The sequence below is a fragment of the Primulina eburnea genome, chromosome 11 (assembly GCF_022965805.1).
Source record: "Primulina eburnea isolate SZY01 chromosome 11, ASM2296580v1, whole genome shotgun sequence".
In the NCBI taxonomy this organism is placed as follows: Eukaryota; Viridiplantae; Streptophyta; class Magnoliopsida; order Lamiales; family Gesneriaceae; genus Primulina; species Primulina eburnea.
In genome coordinates, this window is record NC_133111.1 from 26,988,681 (window position 1) to 27,009,870 (window position 21,190).

The window sequence follows — 21,190 nt, forward strand, 5'->3', positions numbered from 1 at the left end:
TCATGTTGTAGCGAAATTCGTACAGAAAAACATTTTCACCAGATTTGGAACACCGAGAGCCATCATAAGTGACGAAGGTACGCATTTTTTCAATAGAATTTTCAACTCACTATTGGCCAAATATAATGTGAAGCACAAGGTGGCACTAGCATATCATCCGCAGTCGAATGGACAAGCTGAAGTATCCAACCGGGAAATTAAGCAGATACTGGAAAAGACTGTCAACACAAACCGGAGGGATTGCGCTATGAAGTTGAATGATGCGCTATGGGCTTATCGGACTGCATTCAAGACGCCTATTGGGATGTCTCCCTATCGGCTGGTATTTGGAAAAGCATTCCATCTACTATTGGAGTTGGAGCATAGGGCATTTTGGGCTGTGAAGAAGTTGAACTTTGATTTGAAAGCGTCTGGCGAGGTTAGAAAACTACAATTGAGCGAGATGGACGAATTCCGAAATGATGCATATGAGAATGCCAAGATCTACAAAGAACAGACTAAGAAGTGGCATGACAAAATCATAGTTCGAAGAGAGCTCAAACCAGGACAACAGGTACTACTGTACAACTCTCGTCTGAAGTTGTTCCCTGGTAAGCTTAAGTCGCGATGGTCGGGGCCATTTGTTTTGGAAATGGTGTCGCCCTATGGAGCTGTCGAGCTAAAGTGCAATGATGGAAGAACCTTCAAAGTGAATGGACAGCGGGTTAAGCCCTACTATGGAACTGAAGTAATGAATATCGACAGTTACAAGTTGATCTGATCAGACAGGGTACAGTCGGGCTGTCCACGTTAAACCAAGCGCTGTGTGGGAGGCAACCCGCATTTATTTATTTTCGCAATCGCTCTGCTTCATTATTTCATTTCAATTTCATAGTTAATATTTTTAATTTTTTATATTTAAGTATTAATTTGAATCATTTTATTTTTCCAGGTTATTATTTTTATAAAAAAAAGGGTAGAATACAGAGGCATGCGCGCCCCAGCGCCAACTCTCGCGCGATCGCGCGCATATCATTACCGAAGGAAACCAGTGGCACGCACGCGGCAGCGCCATATTACGCACGATGGCGCGCACTCATATATTGGCAAAATCTAGTGGCGCGCGCTGAAGCGCAACATCTCGCGCAGCAGCGCGCGCAGGAACAGTGGGCAGAACCCGAGAGCAACGCGCGACCGCGCAAAATCTCGCGCTACAGCGCGCACCCCGAACACTCTGAAGAACAGAAGCCAGCGCGCGGCAGCGCCATAACTCGCGCCACTGCGCGCACACAAGCATACGCGGAATACAGAGGCTTGCGATCTCATTGTTTCTCAACACTTTAGCTTTGCGATCCAGAATCTGGATTGGAACCTCTTGGTACGTCAAATTCGGCGTCAAATCCAATGGCTCGTGGCGAAGAACATGGGAAGGATTCACAATATACTTCCTGAGCATGGAGACATGAAAAACATTACTAACTCTATCAAGATCTGGCGGTAGGTCTAACCTGTAAGCTCGATCACCGACTATGTCCAAGATCTCAAATGGACAATAAATCTCGGACTCAACTTTCCCTTTCTGCCAAACCGCATCACACCCTTAAGAGGTGCAATCTTCAAGAACACGTGATCACCAACCTCAAACTGCAATGGCCTTCATCTCACATCAGCATAACTCGTCTGTCTCGACTGTGCTACCTTTATTCTTTCTAGGATAAGAGCAACAACATCAGCTGTTTGTTGGACCAACTCTGGACCCAACATCTTCCTCTCACCAATCTCGTCCCAATACAAGGGAAATCTACACTTTCTGCCATAAAGTGATTCATACGGTGCCATGCCAATCGTTGCTTGATAGCTATTATTGTACGTGAACTCAACAAGAGGCAATTTGGAATCCCAGCTACCAGGATAATCAATAGTACAAACTCTGAGCATATCCTCTAAAATCTGAATCACTCTCTCTGATTGACCGTCGCTCTGGGGGTGATATGTTGTACTGAATGCTAACCGTGTACCCATAGCTCTGTGCAAACTCTTCCAAAACTCTGAAGTGAATCTAGGGTCACGATCAGACACGATCGACACAGGAACATCATGAAGTCTAACAATCTCTGCTACGTACTCTTCGGCATACTGGTTCATGGAATACGTCGTCTTGACTGGAAGAAAATGCGCTGACTTGGTCAATCTATCAACAATAACCCAAATAGAGTTAAAACCTTTCTGCGTTCTAGGTAGACCAGTCACGAAGTCCATCGTAATATACTCCCATTTCTATTGAGGAATCGGCAATGATAGCAATGTCCCAGCAGGTCTCTGATGTTCGATTTTCACCTGCTGACAAGTTAGGCACTGAGAAATAAACATGGGAATATCCTTCTTCATACCTGGCCACCAATAGAGTCTACAAAGATCCTGATACATCTTGGTGCTACCTGGATGTATCGAGTATGGCGCGGTATGTGCCTCTGTCAAGACGTCTCGCCGAATATCATCACCAGCAGGAACACAAATATGGCCTCTGAATGTCACCAAACCATATCTATTCATCTCAAACTCTGAATTACCTCTCTCCTATGCTCTGGCTCTCATCTCTATCAACTGCACATCATTAGCCTGCTCTCTACGGAACCTGTCTGTCAAAGTAGCCCGAATGATCAACGCTGAAAAGCGAGCAATGGTTCCTGGGACTACCAAAGTTATCTCCGCTCGTTGCAAATCTAAAACAACGGCTACTGAATCATCGAACTCAAAGAAGAACTCGACTTACGGCCCAATGCATCTACCACAACATTCGCCTTCCCTAGGTTATAACTAATTGTCACATCATAGTCTTTGACAAGCTCTAACCACCGTCTCTGTCGCATATTGAGTTCTTTCTGATAAAACAAGTACTTTAAACTCTTGTAGTCCGTGAAAATTTCACACTTTTCGCCATACAAGTAATGTCTCTAGATTTTCAGGACGAAAACCACAGCTGCCAGTTCCAGATCATGTGTAGGTTAATTCTTCTCATAGTCCTTCAACTGGCGAGAAGCATAAGCTATAACTTTTCCACGTTGCATCAGCACTGCACCGAGGCCCTTCTTCCACGCATCGGTATAAACAACAAAGTCCTCTGAACCACTGGGCAAAGCAAGTACAGGAGCTGTCGTCAACTTATCTTTCAACTCTTGGAATCCACTTTGGCATTCAATGGACCACTCAAACTTCACAGTCTTCCTCGTCAGATTGGTTTACGACAGGGAAATCTTGGAAAAGTCTGCAATAAAACGACGATAATAACCCGCCAAAACATGAAAACTGCGTACCTATGATATAGTTGTAGGAATAGGCCACTTCTGTATCGCCTCGATTTTCACTGGATCAACAGCTATACCATCCTTCGAGAAAACATGGCCTAAGAAAGAAATCTGCTCCAACCAGAACTCACATTTCTTCAACTTAGCATACAACCTCTTCTCTCTCAACAACTGAAGAAAAACTCTGAGGTGTTCTGCATGAAGCTCTCTTGTCTTGGAATAAATCAATATGTAATCGATGAAAACAATGACAAAGCTATCCAAGTACGGCTTGAACACTCGGTTCATAAGATCCATGAAGACTGAAGGAGCATTAGTTAGACCGAATGACATAACAAGAAATTCATAATGACCGTACCTGGTCCGAAACGCCGTCTTAGGGATATCAGACTCCCTAACCTTCAACTGATAATAGCCAGATCGCAGATCAATCTTCGAAAACACTGTAGCCCCCTGCAATTGATCAAAAAGATCGTCTATTCACGGCAACGGATATTTATTCTTGATAGTCACTTTGTTGATTTCTCTGTAATCAATTCAAAGCCGCAACGACCCATCTTTCTTCTTGACAAAAAGAACCGGAGCTCCCCAAGGCGAAGAACTCGGCCTAATAAAACCTTTATACAATAGATCCTGCAACTGAGTCTTCAACTCTTTTATCTCTATAGGGGCCATTCTAAACGGAGCCTTAGAAATAGGAACCGTACCCGGAACTAGAGCAATCACAAATTCTATATCTCTGTCCGGCGGTAAACCTGGAACATCATCCTCAAATACATTAGGGAACTCTCTCACAACATCAATATAATCAATATTCAACTTAACCATTCTATCTATATCAACAATCGAAGCCAAAAACCCATCACAACCTCTAAACAAAGACTTCTTAGTCTCAAGACACGAAATAAAAGGAAGGACCAGCGAAGTACCTGCACTGGCAAGCATACCTTCCTTATTGCCATCATCTGCAAATTTCACCGTCTTAGCAACGCAATCAATCACTGCACGATAGTTTGATAGCCAATCCATGCCAAGTATAATATCAAACGCAACCATCGGAATAACAATCAAATCGGCATAAACCACTCGCTCATCAATTTGAACAGAGCACGCATGCACAATAGATGTGAGACACAACACATCCCCAGAAGGAAATACAACATTAAACTGTAGGGGAAGAACAGAAGGAACTAAACCCAAAGATCTCAAAAATAGTTCAGACATAAAAGAATGACTAGCACCTGTATCAATTGATGTCGTAGCTACTCTGCCTGAAATTAAAATAGTGCTAGAGATCATAGAAGAATCGTGGTTTATACCTTCCTTCATCATGGTGAAGATGCGACCATGCACCTTCTCTTTACTCGATCCTCTTGGACATCCTTGGCAATATGGCATGCAGTACCACATCGGTAACAAGTATGAGTACCAAATCTGCACTCTCCCCTATGATGCCTACTGCACTTGGGACACAATGGCTTCTCTGGATCAAATGGAACTGTCGGTGCTTTAGAACTCGACTCTAACTTGCCTTTCCCTTTAAAACTACCCTTTCCTCTTTGGCTCGAACCTGACCCCTTTGAGAAATAGCTTGCTGTCTCGCTTGTCTCCCTCTTGCAATATCTTTCTCATCTTGCTCGGCTAACAAGGCTTTATCCACAATCTCTTTATATGTCACCGCCTTAGAAATATGGATGTCCCTTCTGATCTCTGCTCGAAAGCATCTAATGAAGTGAGCTCCGTTGTCTTTGTCATTGGAGGCAATATACGGGGCAAACAGACAACCCTCCTCGAACTTCAGAATGTACTCATCGACATTCATACCTCCTTGACGAAGCTCTAAAAATTCAGTCACCTTCCGAGCTCAAAGTGCATCTGGGAAGTACTTGTCATAGAAAAAATCAGTAAAATCTTGCCACTTCATTGCCGGAACATCAACACCTACCTTGGTAGCATTTCACCAAATACATGCAGCTTTGACTAACATGAATACTGCACAACCAACTCTGTCTTTGTCTTCATAATTGAGATGATCAAAAATCGCCTCAAGTGCTTTGATCCACTCTACTGCCACCAATGGATCAGTGCTTCCTGCAAACTCAGGCGGATCCATTCTCTTGAAAGCAGTAAAGACCCCATCGGTTCCAACTGCTTGAACCACTTGACATCTCCCTTGGCCTCTACCTTGACCTGTACCTTGAAAACGGAGCAACTGCTGAATTTGTTCACTGTGGACCTTGGCTTGCTCTTTCAGTAACTTGCCGAACTCGTCGACAACTCTCGATGAAGAACTATCCTCACCCTCTGAAGCCTTTCTCTTAGAAGGCATTACTCGTACAATGTGCTCCCACAATACATATCAACCAATAACAATAATAGATGTAGAAGAAGACATACCCGGACCGTTGAAAGTAGATGAAGTTATATGCATTGGTTCGAAGAACGGTGCTCTGATACCACTAAATGTAACATCCTTGACCAGTTTTTATAAAACAGCAACGGAATTTAAAATTTTCTTAAAAGAAAGAAGGATTTAAAATACATTTCAATATATAATCAAAAGTATATACATGATCAATCAAATGATACAACAATACAAAATATCATTTGAAACGTCTGCCCTTTTTATTGCTTTAAAAGTACTAGAATTTTTTTTTCCTTCCTTAAATTTCGGCCAACATGCTACACAAGAAAATATTTTTATAAAATATTTTGGACATCATTTTTAAATAAAACAACCCACTATACATTTGAGAAATACAGCCCATACTATAATTTCTCAAAACATAAATAAAAAGTCGTAAAATCTTCAACGTAAATCATGAACCATAAATCGTAAATGCGGAAAAATAGAAATCCTCGGGTTATGTGCACCTTCAGTCCAGTCAGATCATCCATCAAGACCTCCATTAACATTACTATCAATCACCTACATCAATCACACCTAGTGAGTCTAAAGACTCAACACGTCATATTCTTGATACCAAATAATACGTATAAACCACACGCAACAGTAAAAATATTTGTACTTAAAATATCATTTTCATGAAGATGCATAACATAAACATTTTCATGATGCATAAAACATTTTCATGACAGGCATAAACCTTAACTTTTTCCTTATCATGACATAAAACGTTTTAACTTGATCATAATCATTTTCCTTTTCCTTTTCCTTTTCCTTTTCCTTTTCCTTTGTTGAATTCAGATCGTTAATTGTGACTTTCTTGATCATGATCATGAGGGTCGATGGATCCATCTACATATAACCACAGTATTGGGCGGTGGGGGACACCAGCAACACTCTCACCGGTCAACTGGGCCCTGGCCTGTCATGATTCGAATAGAAATACGATCGTTGGGGCTCCCTCTGGAGCCTTTTCCCATAAATGGGCTCCCTCTGGGGCCTTTTCCCCTCACGATATTCCCATTCTTCCGTTACCACAAAACCGTTACCACTTTAACCGTTACCACATATTCGCAATGATGGAAACACGATCGTCGGGCTCCCACTGGGACCCTAACCCTCACGACGTCGCCAACATTAACGAATTAGTCACAATAACTTCACATCCTTCAACATTTTTGATTTACATCACTTGAAAAATCATGAATAACATTTACAATTTTCCTTTTTGAAACTAAGCATGCAACATGTATTTTAAATGTCTTCTTTAAATCATAAAAATCCCTTAGACATTTAAAAATCATAATTAAATCATGAGAAATTCATAAACATATAAAAATGATCATATTTTCATTAAAACAGCATTTCGGGCACTGCCATGACCTTTACTAATTTCCGGGTGTAAAAAGATCGTTTTACCCCTGGACTCGACATTTTAAGTTTTCGACTTTTTTCTTGATTTCTTGACTCTAACATGTCCCAAATAATTATTTAAGCTTACATGAATTTTCTCATATTTTTATTTAGCTTAATTCGATGACTCTTAAATTTATCTTTAAATATAACGTTTTAATGCGTTTTAATCCCGAATTAAACCAAAATTTCATATAAAATTCCCAAATTAAAAACTTAGACTTATAATAATTATTTAAGCTTAAACCTATTTTTACATGATTTTATAAAGCTTAAAACTAGGCGTTTCGATTAACTCGTTAATTAACGTTTCGTGCGTCGATTAAATTCCGAATAAATCCAAAACTCGTTATTTTGATCCCAAATTTTAAACATAGCATTTTTAAGATTTATTGTACCCTTCCAAGTCATGAGCCACCCCCGTGGACCCTTGGATCATTTTTTAGTTCTTTAATTTCGAAATATGACACCCTACCGAACGCACCGAGCCATCTTCTAATTTACTCGAGCCACGCCCGAGCCATCTTGAGCCAAAACCTAGCCAACCCATCTAGGGACCCTACTGTGCAAGCCCAGCCCAAAAAACCGGCCCTGGCCTGCTCAAAAACTCACTGAATCTTGGCCCAATTCTGCTAGTGTGTTCGTGTGTTGTCCTAAGTGTAACAGGTTTCCTAGCTGCCTTGGGACACTACCAGCCCTTAACCATTGAGCACTCATGACCCTTACTGACCCTAGACCAGTCCCAGACCCGAGAGACCCCCAGCCCGAGCCCCTGAACCAAGCAACAAGCCCTGCACGAAGCCACAGCAGCTGCGTGTGCAAACTTTCCCTCACGGCTTCCATTGTTTCCTCGAGCCAGCAGCGACCCAGCCTCTCCAGCCCCTTGCCCGACTCCTGCCCATGACTCTTGAACCCTGATGGACCTACCCAGCTCGCCCTTAGCCCTGCTGCAGCCCCCTCCCGAAACCCAGCAGAAAACAGAGCATGGGGGAGAGTCCCTCCTAACGTGGACTCTTCCCCAACCGCCTCCCTCGACCCTAGCCGCCCTAGGACTCTATCTAGGACCTAACCCTGACCCCTAGGACCCAGCCTCCATACCTGGTCGAATCCCTTGACCCCGTGCACAGTGGCCCAAACTTGAAGACACACCCAAGCCATGCACTCTCGGTCCCTCTCTTGCTAAAATCCCAGCCTTATTCCTTTAGATTTGCAACGTTTTTGGTGAGTTTTAGGGCTCTAGAACACATGGAAAAACATCCCCTAACCAATCCTAATCATGGCAGCCCCTTCAACATATACTAAACATGAATTTGGGATATAAAACCATAAGTTTACCACATGTATGTGAAATATTTAGAAAATATTCATAAGTACATCATGTTTTTCACACAAACGATTTTAAAAAATTACTATGGTGTGAATGATGAGAAAAAGGAGAATATGGCGTGCCTTTGCGTTTTAAACGCACGAAAAAAACGTTGATGACGAAGAACGGCGACGAACGACCTTGGCTTGATTTTCTTTGCAACTTATGAATTTTCCTTGATGAATATTAGGTGTGTGCCGTGTAGAATATGCTGGAGAGAGTTTGTAATTGTAGGGGAAGGTGGGGCGTGTGTTCTAGGGATTATATGGTGGGTTATGGGGTTTAATTGTATAATATATAGTTTAATTAAACATTAATCAAGCATTGGCCCATTAAGAGGTTAATTAGGCTCATTAGTACATAATTAAAATATTAAAAATAACTTAATTTAAATAAGTTTGTGAATTTATTAGAAGGATTGCCAAAGCGCTCGCATTTTTGTTGAAATTCCAACACTGATAAAAATTACGCCCCGGCGTATAAAATCACTTCAAAACCCCTTATTTTAAGAAAAATAAGAAAAAGCATCACCCACATTTTAAATAATTAAAAACGAATAACCAATAAAAACATTTTCTATTTTTCAGCCCTCGGTCTCCGTTCCTCGATCGCAACTCGAATAACCTTTAAAAATACATTTTAATGCAATCATGTAGAAAAATATATTTTAAACATACAAATAAGCATCACATAATTAAATAATGCAATTAAAACATTTAATTAAAATACAAAGTAATTTAATAATTGCATGCAGGTGGTTCGCGTGGACCTTAAAATTTTCGGGGCGTTGCATCATTTTTGTGATCTTGTACAAAATGCTAGCAAAATAGCCTTCTTCCTTCCTTCTCTTATGCATATGACTCCGGCCCCAATCAACGTCCCGGCTCGTCGCCCTTATCTACATCATATGAAATAACTGAAATGAGTATGAGACTCAGCAAGTGGAACTCTTACATAACAACGAATACATAGAATACTCTGAAAAACATGACTTTGAAAACATTGAATACCATCAACTCTGAAACATAAATATCATAGCATGAATAACAATAACGATGATATTTCTCTTTTCTCTGATGGATTGATAATATCAAGATAGTATCTCTGTCTCTTTACCTATATCCAATCGATATAAATCGATACTCTGTTGGGATATAAGCCTATGGTCGTTGATCAACTAATTGCATGCAATCTCTGACTATGAATCTATCAATCCAATAAATCATTTGAACTTTATTTTAGGCATTAAACCAAACATTTTGCATACTCTTTTCTTTTGTATTCCCTTTGACATAATTGAGACATAAAATGCCTCTAATATACAACAAAGTGTATTAATACATAGCATGAATGAAATAGAAGGGAATAACATGTTAAAACCATTGAAACACAATACATATATTATCATGTGAGCACAAGGAAATGAATTCCACTTACAACACTTGGATCACTTGACTCTATTCTCTTGATACACTTTCTACAACAATAAACCATATATTGCACCATTAATAACCCAATAATCAAACAACCATACCAATAAATCCATAAAACCAACACCATCAACAAACCCATGATTTCTCCCAACAACAAAAACCAAGAATAAACTTTACCACAAGCTTATCTTAGCTCCTTGAACCAACAATGACCTTGTTCTCACTTCAAATACCCAACAAGAAGCTAGAATCAAAGAAAGGAAATGAAAGGAAATGGAACCCTAGCTTTCCCCTTGAGCTGCAAACCGAGAAGTAGGAGAAGAAATGAGGAAAATGAAGCCAACTCTTGCATTTAATCACTTAAAACCGTAAAACACGACTCTACTGTTCATACACCGTGGGTGCGATAAGCCTTGGACCGCGGGTGCGCTGCCTGTACTGAACCACATCCAAAAATCCGAAAGTGACGACCACAAGTGCGCTGAGTTCTTACTGCGGGTGCGCTAAAGGTTCTGCCCTGCCACCGCAGGTGCGGTCCCTTTTTCAGTGCGGTGCACTGCCTCTTCTGTCTACTCACCGTGGGTGCACTAAAAAATGGAGTGCGGGTGCACTCTCCTATGTAGTCAACAATAACTTTGCATCTAAAAATCGAATCTCAACGTCGCTTCTCCTCATAATCTGGCAACACTCCCAACAAGAAAGTTGAAACTCTATAACTTATCTAACCACCCCAATTGGCTCAACATACGAATTACCATGAATTAAATCGCAACAAGGCTACAATACAACTACACATCATCTAATATCAACAATACTATAAACCATAAATCGCAACTCTTAACATCAAAACTGAACCAAATAGTCAATAATCATACGAAATCTTAAACCGTACCGTTCACCAGGCTTGGATATTACAAGCTGAGACACCACTGAGCCCACCTGTCCCTGACCATCCCTGGACCAAGCCAGACCAGCCCAAGCCCCTAAACCCGAGCAGCAAAATCCCTAAACTTCTGCACAAGAAACCTGCGCTTATGGCTTTCCTCACGGTTTTCTTGAACCAGCAGCCGACCAAGCTGCCCCAGCCTCTATCCAGACCCTTATGCACCCTCATAGGATCATAAAGTTTCGACCTAGCCTAGCCCAAAGCCCCCAGGCCGAGCCCCTTCTCCCTGTACATCTGCTGCTACGCGAGACCCTTGATACCCTCGGGTGGGAGTCCTAGCAAGCTAGGACTCCTTACCCAGCCCCTGACTCGAGTCCTAGTGTGTCTAGGACTCTACCCCTGACCCATAACAGACCCTATCCATGCCCTGGTCCCAACCGAACCAAAGCCCAGTCCTGCAACTCCTAAAACCGAGCCCCTCAACCCAATGGCAAAAAAGTGCTACCAGCTTTTGTGTTTATGATTTGTGCAGCGTTTTTAGTGTGTTTTAAAACCTCTAAACTTGTGTAAAACTTGCCCCTTAACTTCCTAATTCATGGCAGCCATTTCCACAACAATAAGACGTGGTTTTGGAATCAAATAACACAAGTTTGAAACCTATATGCACATAGTTACGAAATTTCAATTGTGTCTCCTGTTTTCTTTCAAATCATTATCAAATAAATATTATGGTGTGATAGATTTGTAAAAAGAGAATTATGGCGTGCCTTTGCGTATTTTACGCAAGAGAAACTGTTGGCGATTGAAGAACGGTGACGAAGAGACGATGGCTTGAATTTCCTTGCAAACTTTTGATGCTTTTCCCTCAATTTGATTGTGTGTGCCGTGTGTTTTGCTGGTAGGGGTAGAGTTTTAATTGAGAAGGGGAGTGGGGCATGAGTTTGCTTGAGGTTTGGGAAGGGTTTAACATATTTAAATACTAATTAATTCACTAATTAGGACTTCGGCCTATTAAGCTAACCAATTAGGCATGTTAGTCTTAATAAGGATATAATTAAAATTTTAAAATAGTTTTGCTAACAATAAGTTTGTGAATTTAATTGTCGGGTTACCAAAAAGTTCGTATTTTTGTTGAAAAACCAACACCGATAAAATTTACGTCCAAACGTATAAAATCACCTCAAAACTCCTTATTTTCAAAAATAATAAAAAAAACATCACCCATATTTTAAATAATTAAAAACATTTATTTAATAAAATCATTTTCCATTTTCAACCATCGGTCTCCGTTCCTTGATCGCAACTCGAATAACCTTTTAAAAATATATTTTAATACAACAATGTAGAAAAATATATTTAAACATGTCAATATTGTTGGGTCGATAAATCAGAGGATATTATTATTGATTTTGTGCTTCAGTAATATCAATTAATTTGAGAGTACAATCTTATCCTTTTAGTGGAGTAAAATAAGATTAATAAATTATTTTGATAAATCATGAGTTGATTGGATCAAATTAATTTATTGGAGCTTAAATTAATTGAATCCGACCAGGTCCCTTTGGTGGCTCTAATATAAACTCGGATAAATTATATGAGTTATAATTTATGGTATATGTGGGATAAATTTATCTGGACTATTATATTTCATGGAAGATTGAGATATCAAATCTTCTAGATATGTATAATATATTTGTCTATTTAAATTTATATTTTAAAAGATATTCTAGTTATCTTTTTGTTACAAGATATCACAAATATATTTTATATATATGTGATATTGTAACTTGTGACCACACACAACACAATCCTACACAAAGAGTTTGAGAGAACACCAGAGAAGGCTTGGAGGTTTGGAGCGTAGATCCAGTGCAGAAGAAGATCGAAAACACGCTTCAAGGGTAATCTCTAATCTCTGTGTTGTAATTAATTAATTCGTGTTAAATACGTAGAACAATCGATCCTGTGCAGTAGAGATGATTGAGATCACAAGAAATCAATTTTTGTGATCAGATCTTCTCGATCTTGGCTAACATATGGTATCAGAGCCAGGTTTTGATATTGTTTTTGCGTATTGCGAATTAATTAATTATTTATGCATTTTTAGTTTAAAGCGGTGTTAGATTTATGTGATTATGGTTTGAATGAATGATTTATTTAATTTTTGAACGGTTTATGGCCTTAGTTTTTGGTGAAATTGTATTTCGTATTTTCGAGTCTGTAACCAAGGGGGTGGATTACGACTCCATGTTTCCCCTTGTTTATTGTCGTGCAATTTTGTTGTATTTTTTTTCGGATTGGGCTTTTCTGCTTCTATTCAAAGAACTCGAGGGCCAGAATGCAATTTCGTCCAAAGAATTCCAGGGACCGGAGTGCACCTTCTTCAAATCGTCAGGGGCCTGTTCTGCAATTTCGAAAAACCTCCATGGAAATTGAAAATCTGGATCGCGTAATCGGAAGAACGCGGCCGCGAGGATGGGGAGTGTTTGCGAAGGTGATTTCCGGTACTTCTCACGCGTCGTTCTTCACGGTGGAGCGGCGCCGAGGAGATGCGAAATTCTTCAAGATTTTCAGCGCTGAATCTGGAAAAATCGGGCACCGATTTTCGTTTTCGAGATGGATATGGTGTCACGGTGGTTTCCCGATGATTGGCGCGGTGTAAATCTTCACTCTTGCAAGTTCCCGGCGATTCCGGCGGCGGCGGCAGGCGGCAGCTGCGGCGGAGGCGTTTTTTTTCCTAGGGTTGCAGAAGAAAAAGCGGGTTCTGGGTCACGGGTTCGGGTTCGGGTCATGGGTTTTCGGATCGGATCCGGAAAATTGATCATGGGCCAAACCAGGTTGCTGGATCAAAAGCTTGGGCTGGACACTTTTAAGAATTGAAGGATTGGGCCAAATTGGGTTCAATTAGATTCTTGTTTTTTTTTGTGTCTAGGATGGGCCATAAATTTGTTCTTGCTTAATTATTGTTTATATTTGTCATTCATGTATCATGCCATGTAGATTGCATAAACACCGCTTTAGGTACCATATTGTCATGCATAAAATTTTATTTATTCTATTTTAGAGAATAAATATTTTGATTAATAATTGAACTATTTTAAGAGTTAAAATAGTCATGATTTTATTAATCGGATAAAACCCAAAATTAAATTTAAATATTAAGTGTGAGAGGGTATATTTTAAATAATCCCACGGTCTCCCTTATTAGTCCATTAGTAAGAATATATGTATGCCTCGTGCCAATTTTATTGGTCTCCCTATAGGAGGGCTGCATTGTTTTCGGTTACTTGATTGGACTCATTATTATAATTATTTTATAGTAAAATTAATTGTGACCACCCTATAGGTGACATAATTAATTTGATACTTGATAAATAATTAATTTAAGGGTATACACTTAAATCAATAATATTGTGAGAATTTCCTATAGAATATTTTACAATATCTTTTGATGGCCAAAATCAAGCGATTCTAAATTGATATTGCATGAGTTGCTAGATATATTGAATTTAGTGGGAGGGTCCCAGCCTAGCTATAAATAACATGTTTTTTCCTAAAGAAAAAATTATGTATTTTGGAGTTTTAGGTAAATTGTTGTGTTGTAGTAGTTTTTGGGATCTACAAATGCATTTCATGCATAACACGAAATTTTATTTATTGCATTGCTCATTTAAATTTATTTTAATTTCAGAAAAATGTCTAGAAATTCACTGTCTATGATTTTAACCAACAACCAACTAGTCGGAGAAAATTACATTGATTGGAAACGTAATTTATTGATTGTCTTAACTGCGGAGAAACACAAGTTTGTGCTCAATGAACCCTGTCCATTGGTGCCTACGACGGAGTCCACGGTAGCTCAAAGGCAGGCTTGTGATAAGTGGATCAGTTCTGATGAGATGGCCCGTTGCTACATTTTGGGATCCATCTCAAATGTGCTGCAACAGAAACATCAGAACATGGACACTGCTACAAAAATCATGGATAGCCTCCAAGAAATGTTTGAGCATCAAGGACGTCAGGCACGACAAGCAGCCATTAGAACCATTATGAACATGCGCATGAAACCTGGGATGCCCGTGAGAGATCATATGCTTGCATTGATCGCTCAGTTTAACGTGGCTGAGGTGTTAGGAGCTGAAATCAAATCAGAGACTCAGGTTGACATGGCACTTGAGACTCTCCCTGAGATGTTCTCACAGTTTAAGGTTAGCTATAACATGAATAAGCCAAACATGTCCCTGACTGAGTTGATGAAGGAACTCCAAAATGCTGAAAGTGTTCTTAAGACTAAAACTGGTGATTCATTTGTTGTTGCTTCTGCTGGGCCGTCTTATTCCAAGCCGAAAAGTAAAAATGGGAATAAGAGGAAGAAGCCCAACAAGAAGGGTCCACAAAAAAGTGAAAAGAAGGTCAAGGTAGATGGCAAGCCTAAGGGAAAATGTTTCCATTGTGGAGAGAAGGGTCATGGAAGAGAAACTGCCAAGGATATCTAGCTTCCAAGAAGCAAGGTAGTGGTGAGTTATCTTTTATTAAGTCTTGTTTAGTGGTTGATTCTACTGATACTTGGATTGTAGATTCTGGAGCCACTAATCATATATGCAATACTTTGCAGGGGTTCCAAGTAACCAGAAACCTCAATGAAGGAGAACATACTCTAAGAGTTGGCACAGGGGCTGTGGTGTCTGCAAAAGCTGTTGGGATTGTTTATCTTTATTTTTCGAATAATAAACATTTGGTTTTAAGACATTGTTATTATGTTCCGGAGATTACTAGAAATTTGATTTCTGTTGCTTTATTGTTTAGATAAGGATATTATGTCCATTTTTCACAAATGGTGGTTGATATTACCTTGAATAAAGCTCTTATTTGCAAGGGACAATTGAATAACGATTTGTATGTCTTAAAACAAGATGACAGCTCTTTGCATCACATTGAATCCAACAAACGAATTAAATTGTCTCCCACTAATGAAACTTATTTGTGGCACTTGAGACTTGGTCATATCAACCTTAATAGAATTCAACGGTTGGTAAAGGATGGTCCTTTAAGTAATTTAAAGGTGGAATCCTTGCCTGTATGTGAATCCTGTTTGGAAGGTAAGATGACTAAGAGGTCTTTTAAATCTAAAGGACATAGAGCCAATGAAGTTTTGGAATTAGTGCACACTGATGTATGTGGACCAATTAGTGTACAAGCTAGAGGAGGATTTGAGTATTTCATCACATTCACTGATGATTACTCTAGATACGGTTATGTTTACCTAATGTCCCACAAATCTGAATCTTTTGAAAAGTTCAAGGAATTCAGAAATGAAGTGGAAAAACAATTAGGTAAGAGCATAAAAACACTTCGATCAGACAGAGGTGGCGAGTATCTATCCAATGACTTTAGAACATACTTATCAGATAATGGGATAATATCCCAATTGAGCGCACCAGCTACACCTCAGCAGAATGGTGTCTCTAAAAGGAGAAATAGAACTTTGTTGGATATGGTTAGGTCCATGCTAAGTTTCTCTAAGATCAGTACATCCTTTTGGGGATATGCTATCCAAACTGCAATATACTTATTGAACATGGTTCCTTCTAAGTCTGTCTCTAAGACACCCCTTGAATTGTGGAATGGGCGCGTGCCTAATCTAAGAAATATTCGGATATGGGGATGTCATGCTTATGTGCTAAAGAGAAAGATGGATAAAATGGAACCTAGATCAGAATTATGCATTTTTGTTGGATATCCTAAAGGAACAAGAGGATATTACTTCTATAGTCCTCAAGACAAGAAGGTATTTGTAAGTACAAATGCAACCTTCTTAGAGGACAAGCACATAGAAGAGAGTGAATCAAAGAGTAAGGTTCTTTTGGAAGAGATTACTGAATCATCTACTCCAGAGATCCGCACTGAACCTACTCAGTTTGAATTCACATTTCTACCACCATTAACCACTGGTTTCCAAACAAATGAAGTGGTAGAAGGCATTGGTTCTAATGATCGGTCACCCCATCATATCCAAATGGAGAATAAAGGAAATGATCAAGAAGAGAACTTAAGACAACGACAATCAATTCCAATCAACCAAGAACCTCCACAACTTAGACGTAGTGGGAGGGTCATTCGACAACCTTCTAGATACTTGCTCTATGGAGAATCGTTTGATGCGGTTTCCATTGAACAAGAGGAGGATCCCATCACGTACAAAGAAGCTATGGAGGATGTTGACGCTGACCACTGGAGGAGTGCCATGGAATCAGAAATGAGATCCATGTACACTAACTCCGTCTGGGTTCTTGTAGACATTCCTGAAGGTGTGAGACCTATAGGGTGTAAATGGGTCTACAAGAGAAAGAGAGGAATAGACGGAAAAATAGAGACCTTTAAGGCTAGATTGGTAGCCAAAGGTTTTAGTCAACGAGAAGGAATCGATTACGATGAAACCTTCTCACCTGTGGCTATGATAAAGTCTATTCGGATCCTCTTATCCATTGCAGCTCATTTTGATTATGAGGTGTGGCAAATGGATGTCAAGACAGCATTTCTTAATGGAAATCTTGACGAAACCATTTATATGGTACAACCAGACGGTTTTATCCACAACGGTCAAGAGCATAAAGTATGCAAACTGAAAAAGTCTATTTATGGACTTAAGCAGGCGTCAAGGTCTTGGAACATCGTTTTTGATCAATCTGTGAAAGATTATGGTTTCGATCAAAATCTTGATGAGCCTTGTGTCTATAAGAAAATTTTAGATGACAAGGTGATTTTTCTTGTGCTATATGTGGATGACATCCTACTTATTGGGAATAATGTAGGGGTGATGACATCTGCCAAAAATTGGTTGTCTCAACAGTTTGACATGAAAGACTTGGGAGAAGCAAGTTATGTTCTAAGAATCCAGATCCTTCGGGATAGGAAGAACAAACGGATTGCTTTATCTCAATCTTCATATATTGATAAAATATTGGTGAGGTATGCAATGCAAAATTCCATGAAGGGTCAAACACCTTTCAGACATGGAATTCACTTGTCAAAGGACCACAATCCCAAGAATCCAAGTGAAGTGGAATACATGAAAAGAGTTCCTTATGCTTCGGCGGTAGGAAGTATTATGTATGCTATGCTATGCACTCGACCAGATATTTGTTATGCTGTTGGGATTGTTAGTAGATATCAGTCAAACCCAGGACCAGAGCACTGGATTGCTGTAAAGCATATTCTCAAGTATCTTCGCAGAACTAGAGGGTATATGTTGGTTTACTCGGCTTCAGAGTTAGCACCTGTGGGTTATACTGATTCTGATTTTCAAGCTGATAGAGATTCTCGTAAATCCACATCGGGATCTGTATTCACATTGGGTGGTGGTGCCGTTGTTTGGAGGAGTATCAAGCAATCATGTATTGCTAATTCCACAATGGAAGCGGAGTATGTAGCGGCTTGTGAAGCATCAAAAGAAGCCGTTTGGCTGAAAAAGTTTTTGCTAAGCCTTGAGATTATTCCTGCTGCATCAAATGCCATTACTTTATATTGTGATAATAGTGGTGCAGTGGCAAATGCAAAAGAACCAAGAAACCATCAGCGTGGAAAACACATTGAACGAAAATATCACCTAGTGAGAGATATTGTTCATCGTGGAGACGTGACAGTGTGCAAGATAGCATCTGCTGAAAATCTTGCTGATCCTTTCACCAAAAGCTTACCTGCTAGAGCTTTTGAGGAACATATTCAAAATATGGGTGTACTAGACATGACTCATTTACTCTAGGGCAAGTGGGAGGATGTTCGATAGTATGATGCCCATTGAGTGCTTTCGTTATATGTTGATGACATTTTGAAATTAAAATAATGTTCATTTATTTGTTTAAATAAATTTGTTTTGAGCAATGCATATGTCCATTGGATTGTTGTATTATTATAAATTGAGTGTTTAAGTCGTTAAACACGGAAAGATTCAATTTGTAATTCAATCCAAAGTTTTATTGTCCACGATCGGTAAATAAATAAGGACAAATTATTTTGATAAGATCGTCTCAATTTTATTGAAGCCTATCTTTGGTTTAGTAATAAAATTAAGGATACATTTTGTTGTATTGGACTGGACCACGTGAGATTTGAATTTGATTTGACCATAATAATTCAAAATCACTTGATTGTCGTACATAACACCTTAATCCTGAGCGGATAATGAACTTTGATTACTAGCTTGAAGTTCTTTGATACATCAATGAGTGAGACCAAACCACTGGTCAATATCTCGATGTTTTGGGAATCAAAGTGAAATAACAAAGAACATATATTCGTAATATGGAATCTGTCACCTAGTCAATAGGTATGATCATAAACTCACAAGTTCTTCTAGAAGACAGTAAAATCTGAGCTCAGTAGTTCAACATTCTTGTTGAATTAATTATGTGATGTGATCACATGGGAATGTCAAAGAGAAGATGAGGGTTGAGAAGCTATGAATATCTAATGTGGGTTATATGGTCTGGATACCCTGTTTTAGATGTTCTAATTGATCGACAGGGGTGATATGTTGGGTCGATAAATCAGAGGATATTATTATTGATTTTGTGCTTCAGTAATATCAATTAATATGAGAGTGCAATCTTATCCTTTTAGTGGAGTAGAATAAGATTAATAAATTTTTTGATAAATCCTGAGTTGATTGGATCAAATTAATTATTGGAGCTTAAATTAATTGAATCCGACCAGATCCCTTTGGTGGCTCTAATATAAACTCGGATAAATTATATGAGTTATAATTTATGGTATATGTGGGATAAATTTATCTGGACTATTATATTTCATGGAAGATTGAGATATCAAATCTTCTAGATATGTATAATATATTTGTCCATTTAAATTTATATTTTAAAAGATATTCTAGTTATCTTTTTGTTACAAGATATCACAAATATATTTTATATATATGTGATATTGTAACTTGTGACCACACACAACACAATCCTACACAAAGAGTTTGAGAGAACACCAGAGAAGGCTTGGAGGTTTGGAGCGTAGATCCAGTGCAGAAGAAGATCGAAAACACGCTTCAAGGGTAATCTCTAATCTCTGTGTTGTAATTAATTAATTCGTGTTAAATACGTAGAACAATCGATCCTGTGCAGTAGAGATGATTGAGATCACAAGAAATCAATTTTTGTGATCAGATCTTCTCGATCTTGGCTAACAAATATGTCCAACATAATTAATTTATGCAATTAAAACATTTAATTAAAATACAAAGAAATTTAATAATTGCATGAATGTGGTTTGCATGGACTTAAAATTTTCGGGACATTACAATCTCCCCCCCTTAAATTGAATTTAGTCATTGAAATTCGCTTATCCTTAATAATCAAAAGTTTATTCTTAGTTTTAGTATCCTAAAAATCCACGTCTCCGAGTACGGTGTGGTTCGGGGACGAACCAAGCGGAAGCTGGTGGGCATGTGAGGCCCGGGGCCGAAGAGGGCGGGGGGTGATCGTCGGTTCCATGAGGTGGCACGGACAATGAGCGGCTTCTGGCAGACTTCTAGGTGGAGGGAACATGAATGAACCGTTCTTACACCGGAAGGAGAGGGATTCCGAGACTGTTCAATATAATGGACTGTACAATTGAAGAGGGCTTAAAAGATTTGATCGGTACTACTCATATCACAACGGTGCATCTTCTTTTCGGTAGCTCATCGCATAAGAACTTCAAAGTGAAGCGTGCTTGACTTGGGGCAATTTGGGATGGGTGACCCCCTGGGAAGTTTTCCAGGGTGCGTGTGAGTGAGGACATAAGCACGTTGAAAAGACTCGTTTTGATACAGTGAGGACAATCCTCGAATCTGGGGCGCTACAGTTTGTATCAGAGCCGACCTCTCCGAGTACGGTGTGGTTCGGGGACGAATCAAGCCGCAGCTGGTGGGCATGTGAGGCCCGGGGCCGAAGAGGGCGGGGTGTGATCGCCGGTGCCATGAGGTGGCACGGACAATGAGCGGCTCCTGGCAGGCTTCTAGGTGGAGGGAACATGAATGAACCGTTCTTACACCGGAAGGAGAGGGATTCCGAGACTGTTCAATGTAATGGACTGTACAGTTGAAGAGAGCTTAAAAGATTTGATTGGTACTACTCATATCACGAAGGTGCATCTCTTTTTCGGTAGCTCATCGCATAAGAACTCTAAAGTTAAGCGTGCTTGATTTGGGGCAATTTAGGGATGGGTGACCCCCTGGGAATGTGAGGCCCGGGGCCGAAGAGAGCGGGGGGTGATCGCCGGTGCATTGAGGTAGCACGGAGAATGAGCGGCTCCTGGCAGGCTTCTAGGTGGAGGGAACATGAATGAACCGTTCTTACACCGGAAGGAGAGGGATTCCGAGACTCTTCAATATAATGGACTGTACAGTTGAAGAGG

At 39.7% G+C, this 21,190-nt stretch overlaps 2 protein-coding genes across 3 annotated transcripts; both read left to right on the forward strand.

The window, feature by feature from the left end:
* The first annotated feature begins 247 nt into the window (after nt 1-247).
* LOC140805488 (uncharacterized) lies at nt 248-760 on the forward strand. The gene has a single exon (XM_073161759.1). The coding sequence runs from the start codon at nt 248-250 to the stop codon at nt 758-760; it is 513 nt and encodes a 170-aa protein (XP_073017860.1).
* Nucleotides 761-12,239: 11,479 nt separating this feature from the next.
* LOC140805301 (uncharacterized) lies at nt 12,240-15,543 on the forward strand. Of its 2 annotated transcripts, XM_073161563.1 has the most exons (3): nt 12,240-12,852; nt 14,493-15,306; nt 15,405-15,543. In XM_073161563.1, the coding sequence occupies exon 2, from the start codon at nt 14,506-14,508 to the stop codon at nt 15,283-15,285; it is 780 nt and encodes a 259-aa protein (XP_073017664.1). In that variant the 5' UTR covers nt 12,240-12,852; nt 14,493-14,505; the 3' UTR covers nt 15,286-15,306; nt 15,405-15,543. The 2 variants fall into 2 exon arrangements, with proteins under 2 accessions (XP_073017664.1, XP_073017663.1); XM_073161562.1 differs by lacking the exon at nt 12,240-12,852 and having other exon boundaries at nt 12,873-15,306.
* Nucleotides 15,544-21,190: the final 5,647 nt, after the last annotated feature.

Bases quoted from the DNA above. Each gene is read 5' to 3' on its own strand.
- LOC140805488 (XM_073161759.1), top strand. From the start codon at position 248: ATGAAGTTGAATGATGCGCTATGGGCTTATCGGACTGCATTCAAGACG.
- LOC140805301 (XM_073161562.1), top strand. From the start codon at position 14,485: ATGTCTAGAAATTCACTGTCTATGATTTTAACCAACAACCAACTAGTC.